General features: G+C 42.8%; 1 protein-coding gene across 1 annotated transcript in view; it reads left to right on the forward strand.

Annotated features, from left to right (window-relative positions):
• The window catches only part of NSMCE2 (NSE2 (MMS21) homolog, SMC5-SMC6 complex SUMO ligase), a 265597-nt gene extending 246457 nt beyond the window's left edge, over nt 1-19140 (forward strand). Inside the window, exons 5-7 of the mRNA XM_081324456.1 lie at nt 5863-5966; nt 7974-8080; nt 18759-19140. Of these exons, the coding sequence (XP_081180582.1) occupies nt 5863-5966; nt 7974-8080; nt 18759-18873 (326 nt within the window). The 3' untranslated portion in view covers nt 18874-19140. The remainder of the gene's footprint in view (nt 1-5862; nt 5967-7973; nt 8081-18758) is intronic.
• The last annotated feature ends 644 nt before the right edge of the window (nt 19141-19784 follow it).

A 19784-nucleotide genomic window follows, 5' to 3' on the forward strand; every position in this document is an offset into this window, starting at 1 on the left:
TACCTGTATTTAAACAAATGGTTTTAAGGCAACTATTTCTTTTTGTTGGTTGTAAGTCTAGGAGTACCTGTATTTAAAGAAATGGTTTTAAGTCGAGTAGTTCTTTTTGTTGGTTGTAAGTCAAGGAGTACCTGTATTTAAACAAATGGTTTTAAGTCAAACATTTATTTTTGTTGGTTGTAAGTCTAGGAGTACCTGTATTTAAAGAAATGGTTTTAAGGCAACTATTTCTTTTTGTTGGTTGTAAGTCTAGGAGTACCTGTATTTAAACAAATGGTTTTAAGTGAAGGAGTATTTCTTTTTGTTGGTTGTAATTTCTTTTTGATTATACCCAAGCCCATGTTTTTCAAGGCACTGATGTTAGACTACTGATAACAGACTTGAAAAGACAGTACCAAGTACCAAGCCTCAATCCTAGTATAAAGCAAATAACTAATAATAACTGATAATGTGACCTTGAGGAATAGAAGTAGAGTGAATTGAGAGCTTCTAAAAGTGTACTTCCTTAAAGCCCTACATGAAAAGACCTATTAAAGGGTTGCTTTAAATTGCTATTGAATGAAGAACTCATTTGATTTCTTAGCAGACAGAAAGATCTATAAAGATAAGGGCTTGATTAGCGCAGTTAATGAATCCCACAAAATGGCCTTATTATTGTTCAAATTCCGACTATTAAAAATGAACTTGCTGTAGAAAATACAGTAACTGGCTCCAGCTCAATGGAAATAGGCAATGAAAATGTTTAAACATTAATTTTATAGGCATATTCATAAAATATTATGGTAAAGAATAAAAAAGAATATAACTTAAATTTATGGGAGGCTGAGGCATTCCAACATCTTGCCCTATTTCAGTGACCTCGTTACCTTCCAATTCTATCACATTTTTACTCTAAAGTAATAAATAATGGGCTTTTCTAAACCTCTGATGGACTCGTCCCTTTCTCCATTTTACACACAAAGAGGTGTAAAGGTGGAACGACAACTTTTCTTGTTTACACAGTTTAAGCACTTCAGCTCATGCTTGGATTCAAACGGTTCCAGCTTCCATATCCAGTTGGCCTGATTTATGTTTGAAGGGCTGGAGAAAGCAGCTGCTTTGAAAAAAAAAGCCATTGGCTATCCAGGCAAATAATATTAATTCAGTTGTGTGGGACTATATTTCCCATCATCCATTGCCCATCATATGTTTGAAGGGCGCCAGGTCGGAAAAGGCTTCGTTGTATGGTCTCAATAAAGCAGGTTCTTGTATGTTTATGAAGATGATGCTCCAAGTCTGATGGCTTAAGATACTACACAGAGTAAAACTGGTTGGGGGCTACTTGGAGAAGGTCTGTCACTTAAGAGTCTCTCGGTGAATAATGCAGCGAGCTGCTTTGTACCTCTCCGGTTTTTTTGTGAAACAGAACTGCCCCCAAGGCAGCGTTTCTCAGTCTTAGCCGCTTTCAGATGTATGGTCTTCAACTCCCAGAATCCCCCAGCCTTCCTTTGATATCGCTGCTGAGAAGGAAAAAAAAAGGTCTTCATGCAACTGCCTAACTTTAAAGCCTTGATTAGCTCTTAAACCAGTCCCAGATTTAGTTTCACGCAGAACTAAAAAAAATGAAATTCAATGGTGAAAAAAGTAAGGTTCTACATTTAGGCAGGAAAAATCAAATGCATAGGTATAGTACAGGTGGTACCTTGCTCAATAGTAGTAACTGTGAGAGGGATCTCGGAGTCCTAGTAGACAATCACTTCAATATGAGCCAGCAGTGTGCTGCAGCTGCCAAAAAAGCCAACACAGTGCTAGGCTGCATTAACAGAGGGATAGAATCAAGATCACCTGAAGTACTAATACCACTTTACAATGCTTTGTTAAGGCCACACCAGGAATACTGCATCCAGTTTTGGTCACCACAGTGTAAAAAAGATGTCGAGACTCTAGAAAGGGTACAGAGAAGAGCAACAAATTAGGGGGCTGGAGGCTAAAACATATAGGGAACAGTTGCTGGAATTGGGTATGTGTAGTTTAACGAAGAGAAGGGTGAGGCGTGACATGATAGCAGTGTTCCAATATCTCAGGGGCTGCCACAAAGAAGAAGGAGTCAAGCTATTCTCCAAAGCGCCTGAAGGCAGGACAAGAAGCAACGGATGGAAACTAGTCAAGGAGAGAAGCAACCTAGAACTAGGGAGAAACTTCCTGACAGTTAGAACAATTAACCAGTGGAACAACCTGCCTCCAGAAGTGGTGAATGCTCCAACACTGGAGGTTTTTAAGAAGAGACTGGACAGCCATTTGCCTGAAATGGTATAGGGTTTCCTGCCTGAGCAAGGGGTTGGACTGGATGACCTCCAAGGTCCCTTCCAACTTTATTATTATTATTATTACCGGTATATTATTATTATTATTATTATTATTATTATTATTATTATTATTATTATTATTATTATTATTATTATTATTATTATTATTATTATTATCTTTCTTTCTCCTGAAGCTACTTAATTCTCCCTTTTCCTAAGACATAGTTTCTCAGCCTTGGCAATTTTGAGATGAGTGGACTTCATCTCCCAGAATTACCCCTGCCAGCATGCGCACTCAGAGTTTCCTAGTTCGCTGGTTAATTTTTGAAGGCTTTGTTTTGTATTATTTCATTTATTTATTTATTTTCTCGACCTTCTCCCAAGGAGCTCAGACTAGAATAACAGGTTTTGCCCTTTCTTTCCCCTAACACCAGTATTCTCTAGCTTGTTACTTTCCGTTGTGCTGGGACTTAACAACTCCAGCATGGCTGTACTGGCTTGGAATTTGGAGGGTACCCAGATGGCCGAACCGTGCTTTGATCCTCACTGTGGGAAAGGCCAGGCTGAAGGCTCTTGTGCTGAACTTTTGTTGAGTAAGCCAGAGTTGGCTAGCTTCTCCTTATTGAGCTTAGTCAAAAAACCACCACTTTTCAATCACCGCGCCCGGATGGATTCACATGACAGACTGAGCCGAAACCAAACAACCCATATATGACGGTCCAACATGATCTGTGAAGGTTCAGGGCATGTGAACTCAAATTATCCTGCTTTTTTTGCTTTCATAGGAAAAGAAGTAGAATCGCTTGGATGTTGGCATCCTGAGCACGTTATATCTTGGATTCTCTTTGAGCGTCACAGGTTGTCCTCGACTTACAACCATTCAGTTAGTGACCGTTCAAAGTTACAACAGCACTGAAAAAAGTGACTGAGGACCATTTTCAGAGTTATAGTCTTTACACAGTGGTGAGATTCAACTATGTGAACAACCCGTTCTCTGTGTGGATGCCGCTTCCGGAAGTCCATTCTGGGCCTGGGCAACAAAAAATTAGCTACCGATTCTGCCAAAGTGGTACGAACCGGCTGAATCCCACCACTGCCTTTACAGCATCCGCATGATCACGAGATCAAAACTCAGATGCTTGGCAACTGGTTCATATTTATGACGGTTGCTGTGTCCCAAGATCATGTGATCACCTTTTGCGATCTTCAGACAAGCAAAGTCAATGGGGAAACCACATTTGCTTAACAACCATGTTACTAACTTTACAACTGCAGTGATTCACTTAACAATGTGGCAAAAAAAAAAGTCGTAAGATGGGGCAAAACTCACTAAACAACTGTCTCACTTAGAAATTTTGGGCTCACTTGAGGTCGTAAGTCAAGGACTACCTGTATTGGCTGTTTGAATGCAATCTTTGCGCAAACTTAGGTAGCCTAGCCAGCCTTCAGCTGTCTGTTTCTGAAATATTTTGGTCTGGTGGCTTAAAAAAAAAAGTAGAGAAACAGATTTTATTTGGCACAAAAGGAGAGAAGACGAACGATATTACGTAACAGCCATGATGCTCTTCCATTCTATTTCACCAGCTAAATTCATCTCCCCACATACATGCATCCCACTCCTGCCGAGAAACAAAGTTGTATTCTGCAGACCTCATTTTTTGTTTGTTTTTCTGCCTTGACAGATGGAAGGAGTTAAGCTGGTGCAACAACGCATGGCACTACATAGAAATAGCTTGATTCATCAACGGCATGAATCATCCCAAGTTTTCAACCCCCGTTATAAGACCAAAATTAATCTGGGAAGGTTGACAGTGAAACTATGATCTGGGTAGCGATACTGGAGTTGGGTTTTGCCAGCCCTTAATTCAAAACTCTCTCATATAACTCCATCTATCCTGAGTGTTGGGAATACATTAAGAATATAAAAAGTATTTCTCTCTTTCTTTCAGTTCACAAAAACATCTCTGCTGGATTGCTGTACATAGAGATATGTAATATGTTATAGATCACTAGCCTACGCTCTATACAGTATTTTTTTTTTACTGAAGTTTGTTATAGTGTGAAATACAAATAGAAACAAAGATCATATATACTGTATTGTTAATGGTGTATTAATAAGCTCAAACTTCAGGGCAAGGTGCACAAAACATCAGCTTATATGGAAAATGCTCTGTTGACATTCCACAGTCATGAAACACATGTGGGATATCTGTCCATCTACCCTTATTAGCAGTAGCAATAAAGTTGGGTAGGAATAAGTTGTACTTTTGAAAGCCAAGCTAGAAAAATAGATGATAATACCAACCAGTTATTATGGTAATGGAACAGAAAGTCTCTCTCTCTTTCTCTCTCTCCCTCCCTGCCTTGCCTCTCTCTCTCTCTCTCTCTCTCTCTCTCTCTCTCTCTCTCTCTCTCTCTCTCTCTCTCTCTCTCTCTCTCTCTCTCTCTTCTTCCTTCCTTCCTTCCTTCCTTCCTTCCTTTTCTTTCTTTTTCTTTCTTTCTTTCTCTCTCTCTCTCTCTCTCTTTCTTTCTTTCTTTCTTTCTCTCTCTCTCTCTCCTTCCTTCCTTCCACCCCCCCTCTCTCTTATTCTATCCAAGTACAGATAGTCCTCGATTTACAACCACAATCGAGCTCAAATTTTCTTTTGTTAAGCAAGGCAGTTCTGGCTGGATCCCAAGTGAGCTTTCTCCCATTTGATGACCTTTTTTGCCCCTGTTGTTAAGTGAATCACTGTATTCATTAAATGAATCATGCAGTCATTAGGTGAATTCCCTATTGACTTTGCTCATCGGAAGCTGGCTGAGAAGGTTACAAATGGTGATCACAAGACCCCGAGACAGTGCAACCATCAAAAGTCCATGACAGTTGCCAAGAGCCCAAATTTTGATCACGTGACCATGGGGGTGCTGCAGTGGCTGCAAGCTTGAAAACCAGTCATAAGTAAGTCACTTTTTTCCTTGCTGCTGTAACTTTGAAATGGTAACTAAACAAATGGTTGTAAGTCAAGGACTACCTTTAGTGGACCCGAGAAAAACAGCCTTAATGGCGACACGTAGCCAAAGCAGGAGAAGACTTCTATTTGTCTATTGCTGCCAAGAATGGAATTATAAAGTCATGTTTACGTGTAGTTGAACTCGTAGAGGTTATGGATATGCCCACCTAATATTCCCAACAACAATATTGGAGGGCTTTACCAATGAGTTCTTTAAGGAGAAGGGGGATGATCTAGTGTACAGAATTGGGAGCTCCTTGTGGTCTCTAGTCCAGTACTAATCACATCTGACCAATGACAGTTTTTTTAAAGCATCTATCTATCTATCTGTCTGTCTATCTATCTATCTGTCTATCTATCTATCTATCTATCTATCTATCTATCTATCTATCTATCTATCCACATTTCAGAACTGTTCATCTCTCTCAAAGAGGGAGATTTGCATCCATAGTTAAGTGCGTTATTCTCATGTACGCTGTCACTTGTGGAAATGGATGGCTGTAGAAATCAAATAAATACATCATGACCGAAACAGATGCATCAGAAGGGATTGAATGACATTTCTCTGTTCTCTCGTGCTACAGTTGGGATCCAGCCAGACGCAGAAGGAGGACCAGCCCTTGAACAAGTCGATGAGGATGTTGCAGTGACGCAAAGTCAGAGGAAGTTCATTTGCCCTATCACACAGGTAAGTCATGCATGTAGGTAGCAGAGAGGAAATGATGATGGTTACCAATAGAAGAGAATATTTGTGGCTCAAGGTTGATCTGTGGGGTCCTTGATGTTCCCTGAGCTTGGTAGTTTTCTTGTAGACATTTCATTACCTAAGTAGGTACTACTATCAGTGCTAGAAGAGAGTGAGGTTTAGTCTCCCCACTCTCTTCTTGCACTGATGATGTTACCTAGCTGGTTGATGAAATGTCTGCAAGAAAATAACCAAGCTCAGAGAGCACCAAGGACCCCACAATGCTAGCTAGAGAAGACAAAGCAGAACCACAATTGCATTCTGCTCACGTTGTGCAACATGAAATCATATGCTGGAGGTTACATGCATGTATAGCATGTCTGTTGCTATATTTGGTGCTTATCAATAGTTTTGGCTCAAGCCTGCAATGAAATAGTTAAAGAGGAGTGTTACTTTTTCTGTATCAAAAGTGTGAAATGGTTGCAAACTGATTTTCTTCTGCAACAATTCCACCAGTTTGTGCAACATAATTTGGACACAAAAACTGGTGTGGTTGAAAACTAAAAGGATACAGTGCCTAAGACAGGGGTCGGCAACCTTGGCTCTTTTATGACTCGCGGACTTCAACTCCCAGAATTCCCGAGCCAGCTATGCTGGCTCGGGAATTCTGGGAGTTGAAGTCCGCGAGTCATAAAAGAGCCAAGGTTGCCGACCCGTGGCCTAAGACAATTGAACACAGAAGATTTTGGTCTGGTGTGATTCCCCCTTCTTCGCTTGTTTTCTGCCTTATTTATTTCATAAATATATTTCTGGTGGTTCACTAATGGTGCGCCAGTTGCGGCCCTATCTAGACCGGGATGCCTTACGTACGGTCACTCATGCGCTTGTGACCTCTCGTCTTGACTACTGCAACGCTCTCTACGTGGGGCTACCCTTGAAGACCACTCGGAGGCTCCAACTGGTACAGAATGCAGCCGCGAGAGTTGTGTTGGGAGTTTCCCAACACTCCCATGTCACACCTTTGCTCCACGAGCTGCATTGGCTTCCAGTTGTCTTCCGGGTGAGGTTCAAGGTGTTAGTAATGACCTACAAAGCCCTACATGGCATGGGTCCGGAATACCTTGGGGAGCACCTGCGGCCGGCGTCAACTTCCCTCCGCCCAGTACGCTCCCACAGAGAGGGCTTCCTCAGGGTGCCACCGGTCAAAGAATGCCGACTGGTGGCCCCCAGGAGGTGGGCGTTCTCTGTGGGCACACCGGATTTATGGAACCATCTTCCGGTTGAGCTCCGGATGGCACCCGACCTTCGCTCCTTCCGGCGCGATCTTAAAACCCACCTTTTTGAACAAGCTGGCCTGGCCTGATGGGATGGGGTCGGGTTTTATAAATTGGTCTTAACTTTTAATCTGTACTAATTTATTACGGGCATTGCTGTTTAATCACTTTTAATAATTTTTAATTTTTGTATCTTGTTTTTATTATGTATTGCCCTGTTCACCGCCCTGAGTCCTTCGGGAGAAGGGCGGTATACAAATTAAATTAATAAATAATAAATAAAATAAATATTTTGCAAGACAAATGTGAACCTACTCGTCTTATGCACTCTTGAACATATTCTATTTTTTAAGAATGTAAAAAAAGATGCCTTGTTTAGTTTTGGACTCAGGTTCTGCCATCCTTGCAGGAATCCTACTCTTTTTTTAAGTATTTACCTTTTATTTTCCTTCTCTTCCTTCTCTTCTTTCAAACCTTGATTCAGCAATCCTTTTATTTGTCCTACCCTCCCTTTGGGCAAATATCTGTCTATATCTCCATGTATGATAGAAAATCAATTGCAAATTACTTCATGTGCTGGCAGCATTATATCATAGCAATAATTATAAATAACAGTAGTCATAGTGTCAATTAATGGGGTTTAATTTGTGGAGCTGCAACAATAATACAGAAGCCACTGGCAGACAATCCTGAGTTGTTGAACAATCACTTGTGCTGCCCAATATCTTTATTGCAGGAAGAAATGAAGAAACCAGTTAGGAATAAAATCTGCGGCCACACCTATGAGGAAGAAGCCATCTTGGAACACATCCGGCGCAGACAACAACGTAATAAGAAAGTCAAGTAAGTAGTCCTCAGCTTTGATGGAAAGTGGAGGCGGGGGGGGGAAGGGGAGAGAAGAGAGAGAAAACCTTATTCAACTTGCAGAGGTAAAATGCAGATTGTGTGACTTCACAAAATTCTGGCTTGGAAGCATGCCCAAGACCAGATGTGTATTTCACTATCTCATAATAAGTTATAGGTAATTTTCACCATGACATTTTTCCTCATAAAAAATATTGTGCAGAGTGGCAACTGAAGGATGCTGTCAACGCTGCTAACATCGGATGTTCTTGCTTTGACAACGTATGGAGATGCAGCCCTTTTCTTTCTCATGCTTTACTCTTAGAATTAAGAGTTAGAATTAGAAGATATTGGTGGGGGGGAGGAGGAGGAGGAATGTGCATGGGAGTTTAGTTAGACATAACAATACTGTTACTAGTGTGAGCACCAAGGTTTTTGAAATAAGAGATGGTAAGAATTGGCGGGCTGGAGAACTGGAGGGGAAGCCTGCATTTCCAACTAATTGGAGAATGTGATTTATGACTGTTAATTAGAGGAGGGAATTGTGCTTTGATGCTATGTGCTCAGGGGAGGGGAAACTCAGATTTTGGCTTCGATTGTGTTAGTGCCGATGCTATGCTACTCAAATAAAGATTCTTTAAGGTAAATAATGCCTCGAAGTTCTTTGAAGAGTTTCATCTGTCGGAACCATGACAGATGCATTTGATAACACGTCCGTAACATGTAGGTCGCTGTCATGGAGTATAGGTAATCCTCGGCTACAACAGTTTGTTTAGCTACAACGGCACTGAAAAAAGTGACTTATGACTGCTTTTCACACTTACAACCGTTGCAGCAGCTCCGTGGTCACATGATCAAAATCCAGCTGCTTGACAACTGACTCACTGATGACGTTTGCGGTGTCCTAATGTCATGTGATCACTTTTTGCTATCTTCTAAGAAGCAAAGTCATTGGGGAAGCCAGATTACTAACTTGACAACTGCAGTGATTTGCTTAACAACTGTGGCAAGAACGATCTTAAAATGCGGCAAAGCTCACATAACAACTGCCTCACCTCGCAACAGAAATAGCAATAGCACTTAAGACTTATATGCCACTTCATAGTGCTTTTCAGCCCTCTCTAAGCGGTTTATAGGGTCAGCATATTGCCCCCCCCCCAAAAAAAAACTGGGGTCCTCATTTTACCGACCTCGGAAGGATGGCAGGCGGAGTTAACCTTGAGCCAGCAGTGAACAAAGTCAGCCCGCAATACTGCATTCTAACCACGGCACCATCATGGCTCTTATTTTTGGTATAATTGTGTTTGTAAGTCGAGAGTTCCTGTGTCTCCTAGTTTGAGTACCAGGGGCCGGTACCGTGGAGAAAGGTTTTTCCATGGACCAGAGAGTACGCGGTTTTGTGTGCTGCCTGCATCCCACGGATGGCGCTTCGCTTGTTTGTGTGGACTGGTTGATGGCATTCCATGGACCGGTACCGGTCCACGGACCTGGGGTTGGGGACCCCTGTCCTAGTGCTTTTAATAGGCTCTACTCCAGCCCTAACAGATGTGCTGGATTGGTTATTAGGTGCCGTCACGTTGCCTCCTAGCAGCCACACCGGTAGACCTCCTTCAGGGTAATCTGTCTCCAAGCTAATTTTCAAGTCTTCCAACGCCGCGCCCATCGCCACTCTAACCGAATCCATCCTGCTCTTTGCCCTCTTCTCTTTCCTTCCTCCCCTCTTTTCCAGAAATTGTCTTCGCAGGTTGCGTCCAAAATAGCCTAATTGGAGCTTGGTTGTTTGGGCCTTCAGTGAGAACTCTGAATTGCATCTCTTAAATTATCCCCAGCTACCAGAGTTGCTAATAGGAACTGTAATCTGACGTAACTAGAGGAAGTAGAATGGAAAAAAGCAGCTTTCTTATGCGCTTACCTGTCTTGGATGTCTGATAACAGTAGTATAAATAATCAAATGCTAATTACTGTATGTTAGTTGGAGAAAGAAACCGCTCTTTGAAGTATTAGTCCTGGGGATGTATTGTTAGCCATAAAGCAAACCAATTTGGAACAGGAATGAGGAATTTAGCGCAAAAGCATGCCATGTTTTTCCCCCCTAATTTTGCTTTCCATCCCAAAGTATGGATTCCCTTATCTTAAATGGCAGCTAAGGCAAGTGGCAATATTATTTGGTACCTGGGAAGCTTACGGTTGTCGCCATTCCTTCCTTCACCCACCTGCCTGTCCGTGGCAGGTGCAGCAGCGTGTAATTTCTCTCTCAAGGTATAATTAACACCAGGTACAATATTAAAGATGAGTCAAGCAAGGATCCAGATGAAATATTTGTACTAGAGAGTTATAACAGGCTGTGTTCTGACTAGTTTGCTGGATTGCCTTTGGCAACCTAAGAGCATAAAAGGAGCTCTCCGGGATCAAACCATTGGCCTGTCTTGTCCAGCCTTCTAGTGTCAATTTATAGATTAACCAGAAGCTTCCGAGAAGTCTTCCTCCACTGTGGTTCGCCAGCAATTGGTTCCTGAGCCATGCTACCCCATGATCAGGAAGTAGCAAACAACCATCTTTTTGAATTTGCGTTTGCACGGTCCTTTTTTGTTTTACATTATTTGAATTGAGGGCCAGTCTAGTAAATGGCAATAAAAAGCTGAAATATAAGAAAGAACCGTTCTTGCTGAGCTGGCTTCTGTTGTATCTAAATTTCTAGGGGGAAAAATAACATTTAACAATATCCAAGCTGAATATTTAGATCCTGTAAGCAGCAGGAAAACTTATCAGCACTGACCTTGTTTTTAATTTCTTCTCAACAGACTCCAGACCTTATCCCACACTCTACCAGAACACTCTTTATCTCCTTCAATAGATTCCTTTCACAATTCTTAATTTCAGAACCCACAAGAGCATCTGAGCTATTGTCTGAATTCACAGAGGACGTTGTCTGGTTGCTTAGTCCATAGTTGGCTGGGTTCATACATTGCTCCATGTCATAACCAGGGTCTACAAAACATACAGCAAGATTCAACAGAGATGGTCAGTTAAAACTAGATGATGATCTAATGTAATATGTCATCTCAGCCCCATCAAGAGTGGCCAATACTTTTTACTACCTTGGAGTTCTCTTGTACCATTTTGTTGTTTGAGGTCCACTGAACATGTGTCAGTAAAGAAATAGCTAGTTTTTCAGATTTCCAGTAACCTGGAAAGTAATGTGTGGGCGTCATCAGGTGAATTCATGATTATGGGTGTTCTGCTGCAGCAACCTTGGGCAACCTTCAGTGTTTCTCAAACTGGGCAATTTTAAGATGTATGGACTTCAACTTGGATTGTGGATTTAGACCAGAGTCTTAAAGTAATGTCATCTCAGCACTTGGCACTATTCTGTGTTTGGGATAAATGGATTCCATTTTTAGGCAGCTCAATAAATAGACGATTACACTTTGGAATGGAGAATCTTCCAAATTTCTTTCTTACCATAGATCAGTGTTTCTGAACCTTACCAATTTTAAGAAGAGTGGACTTCAACTCCCAGAATTCCCCAGCCAATTGTGCTGGCTGGAGGATTCTGGGAATTGGTCCAGACATCTTAAAGTTACCAAGTTTGTGAAACATTGCTCTAGATCAGGGGTCTTCAAACTTGGCCCTTTTATGACTCGTGGACTTCAACTCCCAGAATTCCTCAGCCAGGCACGCTGGCTGAGGAATTCTGGGAGTTGAAGTCCACGAGTCATAAAAGGGCCAAGTTTGAAGACCCCTGCTCTAGATAAAGAATTGGCAAACCATTCTTTCCCATTATGAAGCTGGTTTCCTAGATAACTCTCAGCAAAGTTTAAACACATGCTTGTGGATAGATTCAATACGAAATGTTGCCAGTGGTATATTTTCTGTGGGTTAAATCTTTGTGTTTAAACCAGTGGTTCCTTTCAGGTCCTCCTTGGGTGACCCGCTCCCAACAAATTGCTGTACGCTGCCCAGACTCACCGTGTGTGTGATGGATGCTATAAAAAAATGTGATGAATAAAATAAATAAATAAAACATCCCCCTCCCTGTTGCTTCTTACGGGAGCCGAGAATAATTGCTGAGCAACAGAAGTACCAGCCCGCCTGTGTCATACAGCTCTCCTTTTTGACTGGAGGCTTTCTAGGCAATTTAACAGAATTAATTAATCTGGGCAAAAAACATGTGCCAGATAAATAATAATTATCTTCACCTCTTTGTAGATTGGGAGAAACAAACCCCAAACTGTGAGACTCTGTGGTTTGCCCAAGGCAAATGCACCACGCTGGAGACACAGCAGCGGAGAAAAGCCTTTGTCAGTCTGGGGCAAACGCCTTCCCAGACGGGAAATCTGGAGCTGCTTGCGGAGAGAAAGGCCTCAAGAGTGGCTGTGGCTGAGTCCGTCTCTCCGCTCCTGGGCCCCTGTGCTGCAGAGGTTGCGAATTGGGCCCAGGTTTTAAAACAGGTTCTGTCAAAAGGGCTTACAGCAATCATATCTGAAGCAGAAGCAGTTTGAAAATGGGCAGGGAACGTCTAGCAGAGGGCATTTTAATAGCCACTTTTTACGGGGAAGGAGAGAAAGATCCTTGCACCCTTGCACTTTTGACGGATTTTGCAGCAATTGATTTAACAGAAAGTAACAGAGTGGGAAGAGACCTTGGGAGGTCTTCTAGTCCAACCCCCTGCTCAGTCAGGAAACCCTATACCAGCGATGGTGAACCTTTTAGAGACCGAGGGCCCAAACTGCAACCCAAAACCCACTTATGTATCATTGGGTGCCCGGTGGCTGTGGCCCATTGGGTGGGCATGGCCCATTAGGTGGGCATGGCCCATTGGGTGGGCGTGGCTACAGTGGTAACAGCAGACTGGGTGGGACTAAAAAGTTCAATCAATCAATTCCAACTTTGCAAGATCTTTTTTTCCCATGCGAGAAGTTGAAATTGATTGATTGATTGATTGAACCTTTTTTTTTTTTTGCACACAGGGGTGGAGGCCTGGGTTTTTTTTAAATAAAACCCAGTTGAAGGCCTAGGACTGGGGTGACGGCGCACATGCTCACAAAGAGGCTGTGGTTGTCCAATCTCTTCTTAAAAACTTCCAATGATGGGGCATCCACAACTTCTAGAGGCAAGTTGTTCCACAAGTTGTTCTGTCAGGAAATTTCCCCTTAGTTCTCGGTTGCTTCTCTCCTCGATTAAGTTCCATCCATTGCGTCTTGTCCTGCCTTCAGGTGCCTTGGAGAAGAGGTTGACACCCTCTTCTTTGTGTCAGCTCCTTAGATTTTGAAACAGTGCTATCGTGTCACCTATAGTCCTTCTCTTCGTTAAACTAGGCATACCCAGTTCCTGCAACTATTCTTCATATGTTTTAGCCTTCAGTGTCCTAATCATCTTTGTTGCTCTTCTCAGCACTCTTTCTAGAATCTCCTTTTTTTTTATATCGTGGTGATCAAAGCTGGATGCAGCATTCCAGGTTTTGTGAGCTTCTTGAGCGGGCTATATACAATCCTTATTATTGTTGTTATCGTCTCTTCCTCCTTCCGTTTGACATGTCCTTCCACCATTTCAAGAGAGATCTGACTTGAAATGCAACTTCCAGCCCATCACTCTTCTGCCTCTTCTGTTGAGAAATGGGGAGAAAGCAAAATACAGCTAATCCTTCAGTTGCCACCACTTGTTCCGCCAACCGCTTAAAGTGCAGTGGCGCTGAGTAAGGGAACTGAACAACTGGTATAGAAGTTGGGGGATGCCGTCACAGCATCCCCGCAGTCAGGCGATCATGATCTAGGTACCCATGCGCCCAGCCTGTGATTGGACAGTGCAGCGAGCTACAGTCATGTGATCGCAAACTTCCATGCCAGCTTTTCACAAGTAAAGTCAATGTAAGATGCTCCTTTTGTTCTCCTGAGGAGCCCCACAGACTAAAAGACCTCAGTGATCTTGTACTCTGTAGTACCTCTTCTGCCTGCCTGTTCAGGCCTACTCATAGTACTCCTCTGCCCACCAACTTTCTGCCCTCCGCTCTCACCTTACCTGGCACTTTTACCTTTCCCCCCTAACAGCCTGTCCAATTCTGGGATTATGTTGGCAACCAGGATTGCCATAGGTAAGTGATGCAATCACGTAACATCATGTCTGTGTCTGTCCTTTCTATCGCTCTCTCTCATCTATCTATCTATGGCTCAGTGGGTTAGGACGCTGAGCTTGTCGATCAGAAGGTCGGCAGTTTGGCGGGTCGAATCCCGAGTGCCATGTAACAGAGTGAGCGCCTGTTACTCGTCCCAGCTTCTGCCAACCTAGAAGTTCGAAAGCACGTAAAAAATGCAAGTAGAAAAATAGGGACCACTACGGTGGGAAGGTAACAGCGTTCCGTGCGCCTTTGGCGTCTAGTCATGCCGGCCACATGACCACGGAGACGTCCTCGGACAAGCGCTGGCTCTTCGGCTTTGAAACGGAGATGAGCACCGGCCCCTAGAGTTGGAAATGACTAGCACACATGTGCGGGGGAACCTTTACCTTTATCTATCTATCTATCTATCTATCTATCTATCTATCTATCTATCTATCTATCTATCTATCATCTTTAAGATATGCTTTCCAGTTAATTACACTGATGAAAAAGCAAGCCGGAAGGGGCTGGATCTTGGAGCAAATATCTCTGAAAACCTGTGAGGATCTCAGTCCTGATGAAAACTCCTGGCCTTGGCTATGTTGTTAGAATTTCTCTCCACCTCCGTAAAGGATTTTAAGATTCTGATAAAAAACAAAAACAATTCCCCTAGCCTTCAAATGGGAGTGCCTTTATATACAGGTGGTCCTCGACTTACAACAGTTCATTTAGTGACGGCACTGAAAAAAGTGACATATGACTATTTTTCACACTTATGACCTAGAGCAGGGGTAGGCAACCTTGGCTCTTTTATGACTCGTGGACTTCAGTTCCCAGAATTCCTGAGCCAGCATGGCTCAGCTTGGAAACCTCTCCCTTTTCCCTCAGCATGGCTGGCTCAGGAATTCTGGGAGTTGAAGTCCACGAGTCATAAAAGAGCCATGGTTGCCTATCCCTGACCTAGAGCATACAACTGCAATACACTGTGGTTATGTGTGTTTATCTTTCAAACTTTTTTTAAGACAGGGAACAGGATAGCATTAGATAAGAATCATGGAGATGAAAGGTTTGGGAACATTTTAGAAATGAGAAGGAAGAGCCAACAATAGCTATAGGAATCAAACTTTGTTTTTGGCAACAGTAGGAAAACGTATCGTGAAAACTCTTTTTGCCATCCCAGGTATTATCTTAAGGGCTGAAAGCATTACTTCATGTTTTTGAAACCCATTTAAGCTTGCAAATGCCACATATTGCATCATATCAGATTCCTGAGAGATGGTTACAGAAATGAAGAAATTGCTAGTTTAAACATAGCTGTCTGTATTCAGTGATCAGAGTTGGTGTATTCCTGAATTTTGTTTTATTTTTTTGGAGGGGGGACCCTCTATCTTTCATAGGCCTATGGAGATTCTCAGTCATCCAGTCCCTATTTGTCCCAAAGGTGTTTTTTTCCCCCAAAAGGCAACTGGACTCTGCTTTTCCTTGAAGGTGTTTCCCTTCTCATCCAAGAAGCTTCTTCAGTTCTGACTGAATGGTGGAGGATGGAAAGATTTCTATTCCTTGCAGTCAACTGGTTGCTAGCACTCTCTCTGAGAGTCGTTGAGGCCACTTGGAGGTTTAGCGGTGCCCTCAAGGTCACAGGAATACTGCAAATGGTTGTGGAGCCTTCTTCTATTTTTCAAACTATTTGGCTTTCTGTAGTGTTTCTCTGAGGGACGCGGTGGCTCAGTGGGTTAGGACGCTGAGCTTGTCGATCAGAAGGTCGGCAGTTTGGCGGGTCGAATCCCGAGTGCCGCGTAACAGAGTGAGCGCCTGTTACTCGTCCCAGCTTCTGCCAACCTAGCAGTTCGAAAGCACGTAAAAATGCAAGTAGAAAAATAGGGACCACTACGGTGGGAAGGTAACAGCGTTCTGTGTGCCTTTGGCATCTAGTCATGCCGGCCACATGACCACGGAGACATCCTCGGACAAGCGTTGGCTCTTTGGCTTTGAAACAGAGATGAGCACCGACCCCTAGAGTCGAAAACGACTAGCATGCATGTGCGGGGGAACCTTTACCTTTACCTTAGTGTTTCTCTGTCACCCAAGAAAACTGTCTTTTCACCTGTCTTCTCCCTTGTCTCTTCAAACCTCTCAGAGGATAAGAATCTAGAAGTTCTCATCTGCACAGTTCTTTGAAGGTATCAAACAATATGCAGACTCTACAGTCTATAATGCTATTTATTCATTATTACCCCCACAGGCAAATTGTGTCTCACTTAAAATTGATCTACAAGGAGAAATGTTCCCAATTCTCAGAAACTCATTCCTCCCAAGGCTATCCATTCTCACCTGTTTATATAATTACCTTCAGCATTCTCACTCCCCAAGCAGAGCCGATTCACCTACCACAGAAGGTTAGCATTAAATCTTAGAAAAATCCCTTCCAAAATTCAGCATATGGCTTGTTATTTTCTTTGCATGTATTCATTCTTCCCGGCTTTTTAAAAAAATGCCCCTTCAAACTGAACTACATTTATATAAAATTAAGTAAATAGGGAAGGATGTCAGCCAAGAAGTTATCTTAATTTGTGTTGTGTTTTTTTTGTGTGTGAGTGCAATATGTGCCAAAACACTTCAAAGAATACACCAACTCTGAGCATGGAGCTGAGATCATAACCTGCAAGGCAGATTCAGTTTTACCTTACAGAACTCTTGAATTTTACACATTCAGATCATTCTCACTGTAATCCAAAGCACTATAATCAATGTGCATTCTGCACCAAATTGGATGATTCATTACCTAGTTGCATATATTTATAAACTGCTTTTATGGACATACTTTCTTGAAAATAAGATACCAGGCAACTGTATATAGGTAGTCCTCAAGTTATGACCCACAACTGAGCTCAAGATTTCTGTTGCTAAGTGAAACATTTGTTAAGTGATTTTTGACCCATTTTATGACCTTTCTTGCAACAATTGTTAAGTGAATCACTACAGTTGTTAAGTTAGTAACATGGTTGTTAAGTGACTCTGGCTTCCCCATTGACTTTGCTTGTCAGAAGGCTGTAAAAGTTGATCACATGACCCCAGGACACTGCCACCGTCATAAATATGAACCAATTGCTAAGCATCTGAATTTTGGTCATGTGACCATGGGAATGTTGCAATGGGGGTAAGTGTGAAAAACAGTCATATGTCACATTTGTCAGTGCCGTTGTAACTTTGCATGGTCACTAAATGAACTGTTGTAAATCAAGGACTACCTGTATAAAGGCACTCCAATTGCAGGCTAGGAGAATTGGTTTTGTTTTTCTCAGAATCTTAAGATCCTTTGAGGAGGTGGAGAGAAACACATCACAGAAAAAAACAACAACCTAGGAACATACCCAAGGCGAGGAGTTTTCATCGGGACTGGGGTCCTCACAGGTTCTCGAGATATTTGCTCCAAGATCCAGCCCAGTGGTTCAAATACCTGAACAACCAGTTCTCTTATTGGATGCAGGCCTGGGCCTCCGAGGCCTAGAACGGACTTCCGGAAGTGGCATCCACTCACTTCTGGCGGGCCATTCTAGGCCTGGGAAGCCTCCTTCAGACCTCTGAGCCTAGACTGGACTTCCAGAACCACTATGCATTAAGCCGGTTCTCTGAACTCAGCAAAATTTAGCTACCGGTTCTACCGAACCGGTGCAAACTGCTTGAATCCCACCACTGATCCAGCCCCCTTCCAGCTTGCTTTTTCACCCATATACCGGTAGTTAACTGGAGGGGATATTTTTTTTAACTGTTACGATTTTTAGACACCTGGAAATCAGAAATTCTTGCTTACCTGTTACTGCTCACCTGAAGTTAATGAAGACAACATAACGGGGAAAGAAGAGAGATGGCATAGAAGTCAAGTTTCTACAGTCTAATACAGGCATGTCAAACTTGCGACATCGCGTGACATTGCATGACGTATCGCGACCTTTTCCCCCATTGCCGGCAATGGAGTGGGTGCGGTTTTAGTATGATGCATCCGGCCCGCGGGCCAGCCGTTTGACATGCCTGGTCTAGTACCTTCCTATTTGCCAAACTACAACTCCCATTAATCACTGGGCAGTGCAGACTTTTGATCATGAAGCATAGGAGTCACAGTTCAAACGTCTGAGGGAGATTCTGCCTTTTGCACCTGAACCCAAGGTAACCAAAGAGAGGCTTTGAAGAGTCAAAGGAAGGGAAGGTGCAGCTCTATTGAAAGGCTGTTTCAGAATTGAGCCACCATAGCCAATGTGTGCTCTCTGCTCAATTATTAAACCAATACAATATCCAAAACAGATCTCGGCATGTGGGTAAGATGAATGAAAGTAGCCCTTTGCCTTGTGTCCATTGCTAACGTCAGGTATTTCCATTGGCAGGCAGGCATTAACTAAAATGGAGCTAATTTTAAAGCTAATGTCTTGTTTCTAGGTTTGAAAGGTGGATAAAATAACACTTCCGCTGAGGATTGTTTTCCCACCGAGGAAGCTAATCAGAAACGCCCCATTGGACTTCAAGTGAGAAATTCTGTTTTGCTCATTTGAATGTGATTTTAACTCAGATTCTTTCTCCTTCTTTTTACAGCTGCCCCCAAGTTGGCTGCAACAACAAGGAAGTCAGGAAAGCAGACCTGGTGTTTGATGAAATTCTTAAAAGAACGATTGACATTTGGAATAAACAGAGCCAGTCAACACAGTAGAGAGATCCCCTTGGCCCCAGCAACAAAGATTCAACAAAGAGTTCGGAGTTTCTAATTTTCAGCTGGTTGTGTAAGAGATTGTTGCTACAAGTGCTTCAATAGCAGGCAAAGTTGAAGGTCTGACCTGTTGCTAAAAGCATTTTCTTGGAAGCTGCCAAGTGTAAAATGCCTTGCTTTGTTTTACCTTTGTGTGTGTGTGTGTGTGTGTGTGTGTGTTAAAAAAAACACCCAGTATTCAGCTCCTGCGTTTTGTAAATAAAAACTATGAAGGCCATCTTCAGCCCCTTCATTTGGCAAGGAGGAGGGACTGCAGGATTTCCTCTGAGGTTCATCTTACAAAGTGTACTGTAAATCTTAAACCATCATCTTCTGGTAGATGCTTTTTCCCATTTGGCAAGCAGCGTCATTTGAATTTTTGGATATGTGATGGTAACGTATCACTTTCTGTCAGTCCAACCCACCTCACGGAGCTGTTTATTGAAGGGCAACTAGAAGGAAGGATTATTAGGTATGTTCACTGCCTTGAGTTACTTATAAAGTAAGAAAAGATAAAGGTAGTTTTCCCCAGCCCACTTAAGTCCAACTCTAGGAAACGGTGCTCATCTCCGTTTCTTAGCCAAGGGAGCCAGCCTTATCCGAAGACATTTCCGTGATCATGTGGCCAGCATGACTATACCCTGAGGCACACGGAACGCTGTTACCTTCCCACCGAAGTGGTACCTATTTATGTACTCGCGTTTGCATGCTTTCGAACTGCTAGGTGGGCAGGAGCTGCAGCAAGGGACAGGAGCTCACCCCATTGCACGGCGCTCGGGTCTCGAACCTGGACTGTCAGGTTTCCAGCTGACAAGCTCAGCATCTTTAACCACTGAGCCATCGCATTTCCCCCCCTCCCCACCAAAGCAATAAAG

This window comes from Vipera berus, assembly GCF_964194415.1.
Source record: "Vipera berus genome assembly, chromosome: 3".
NCBI lineage: Eukaryota > Metazoa > Chordata > Lepidosauria > Squamata > Viperidae > Vipera > Vipera berus.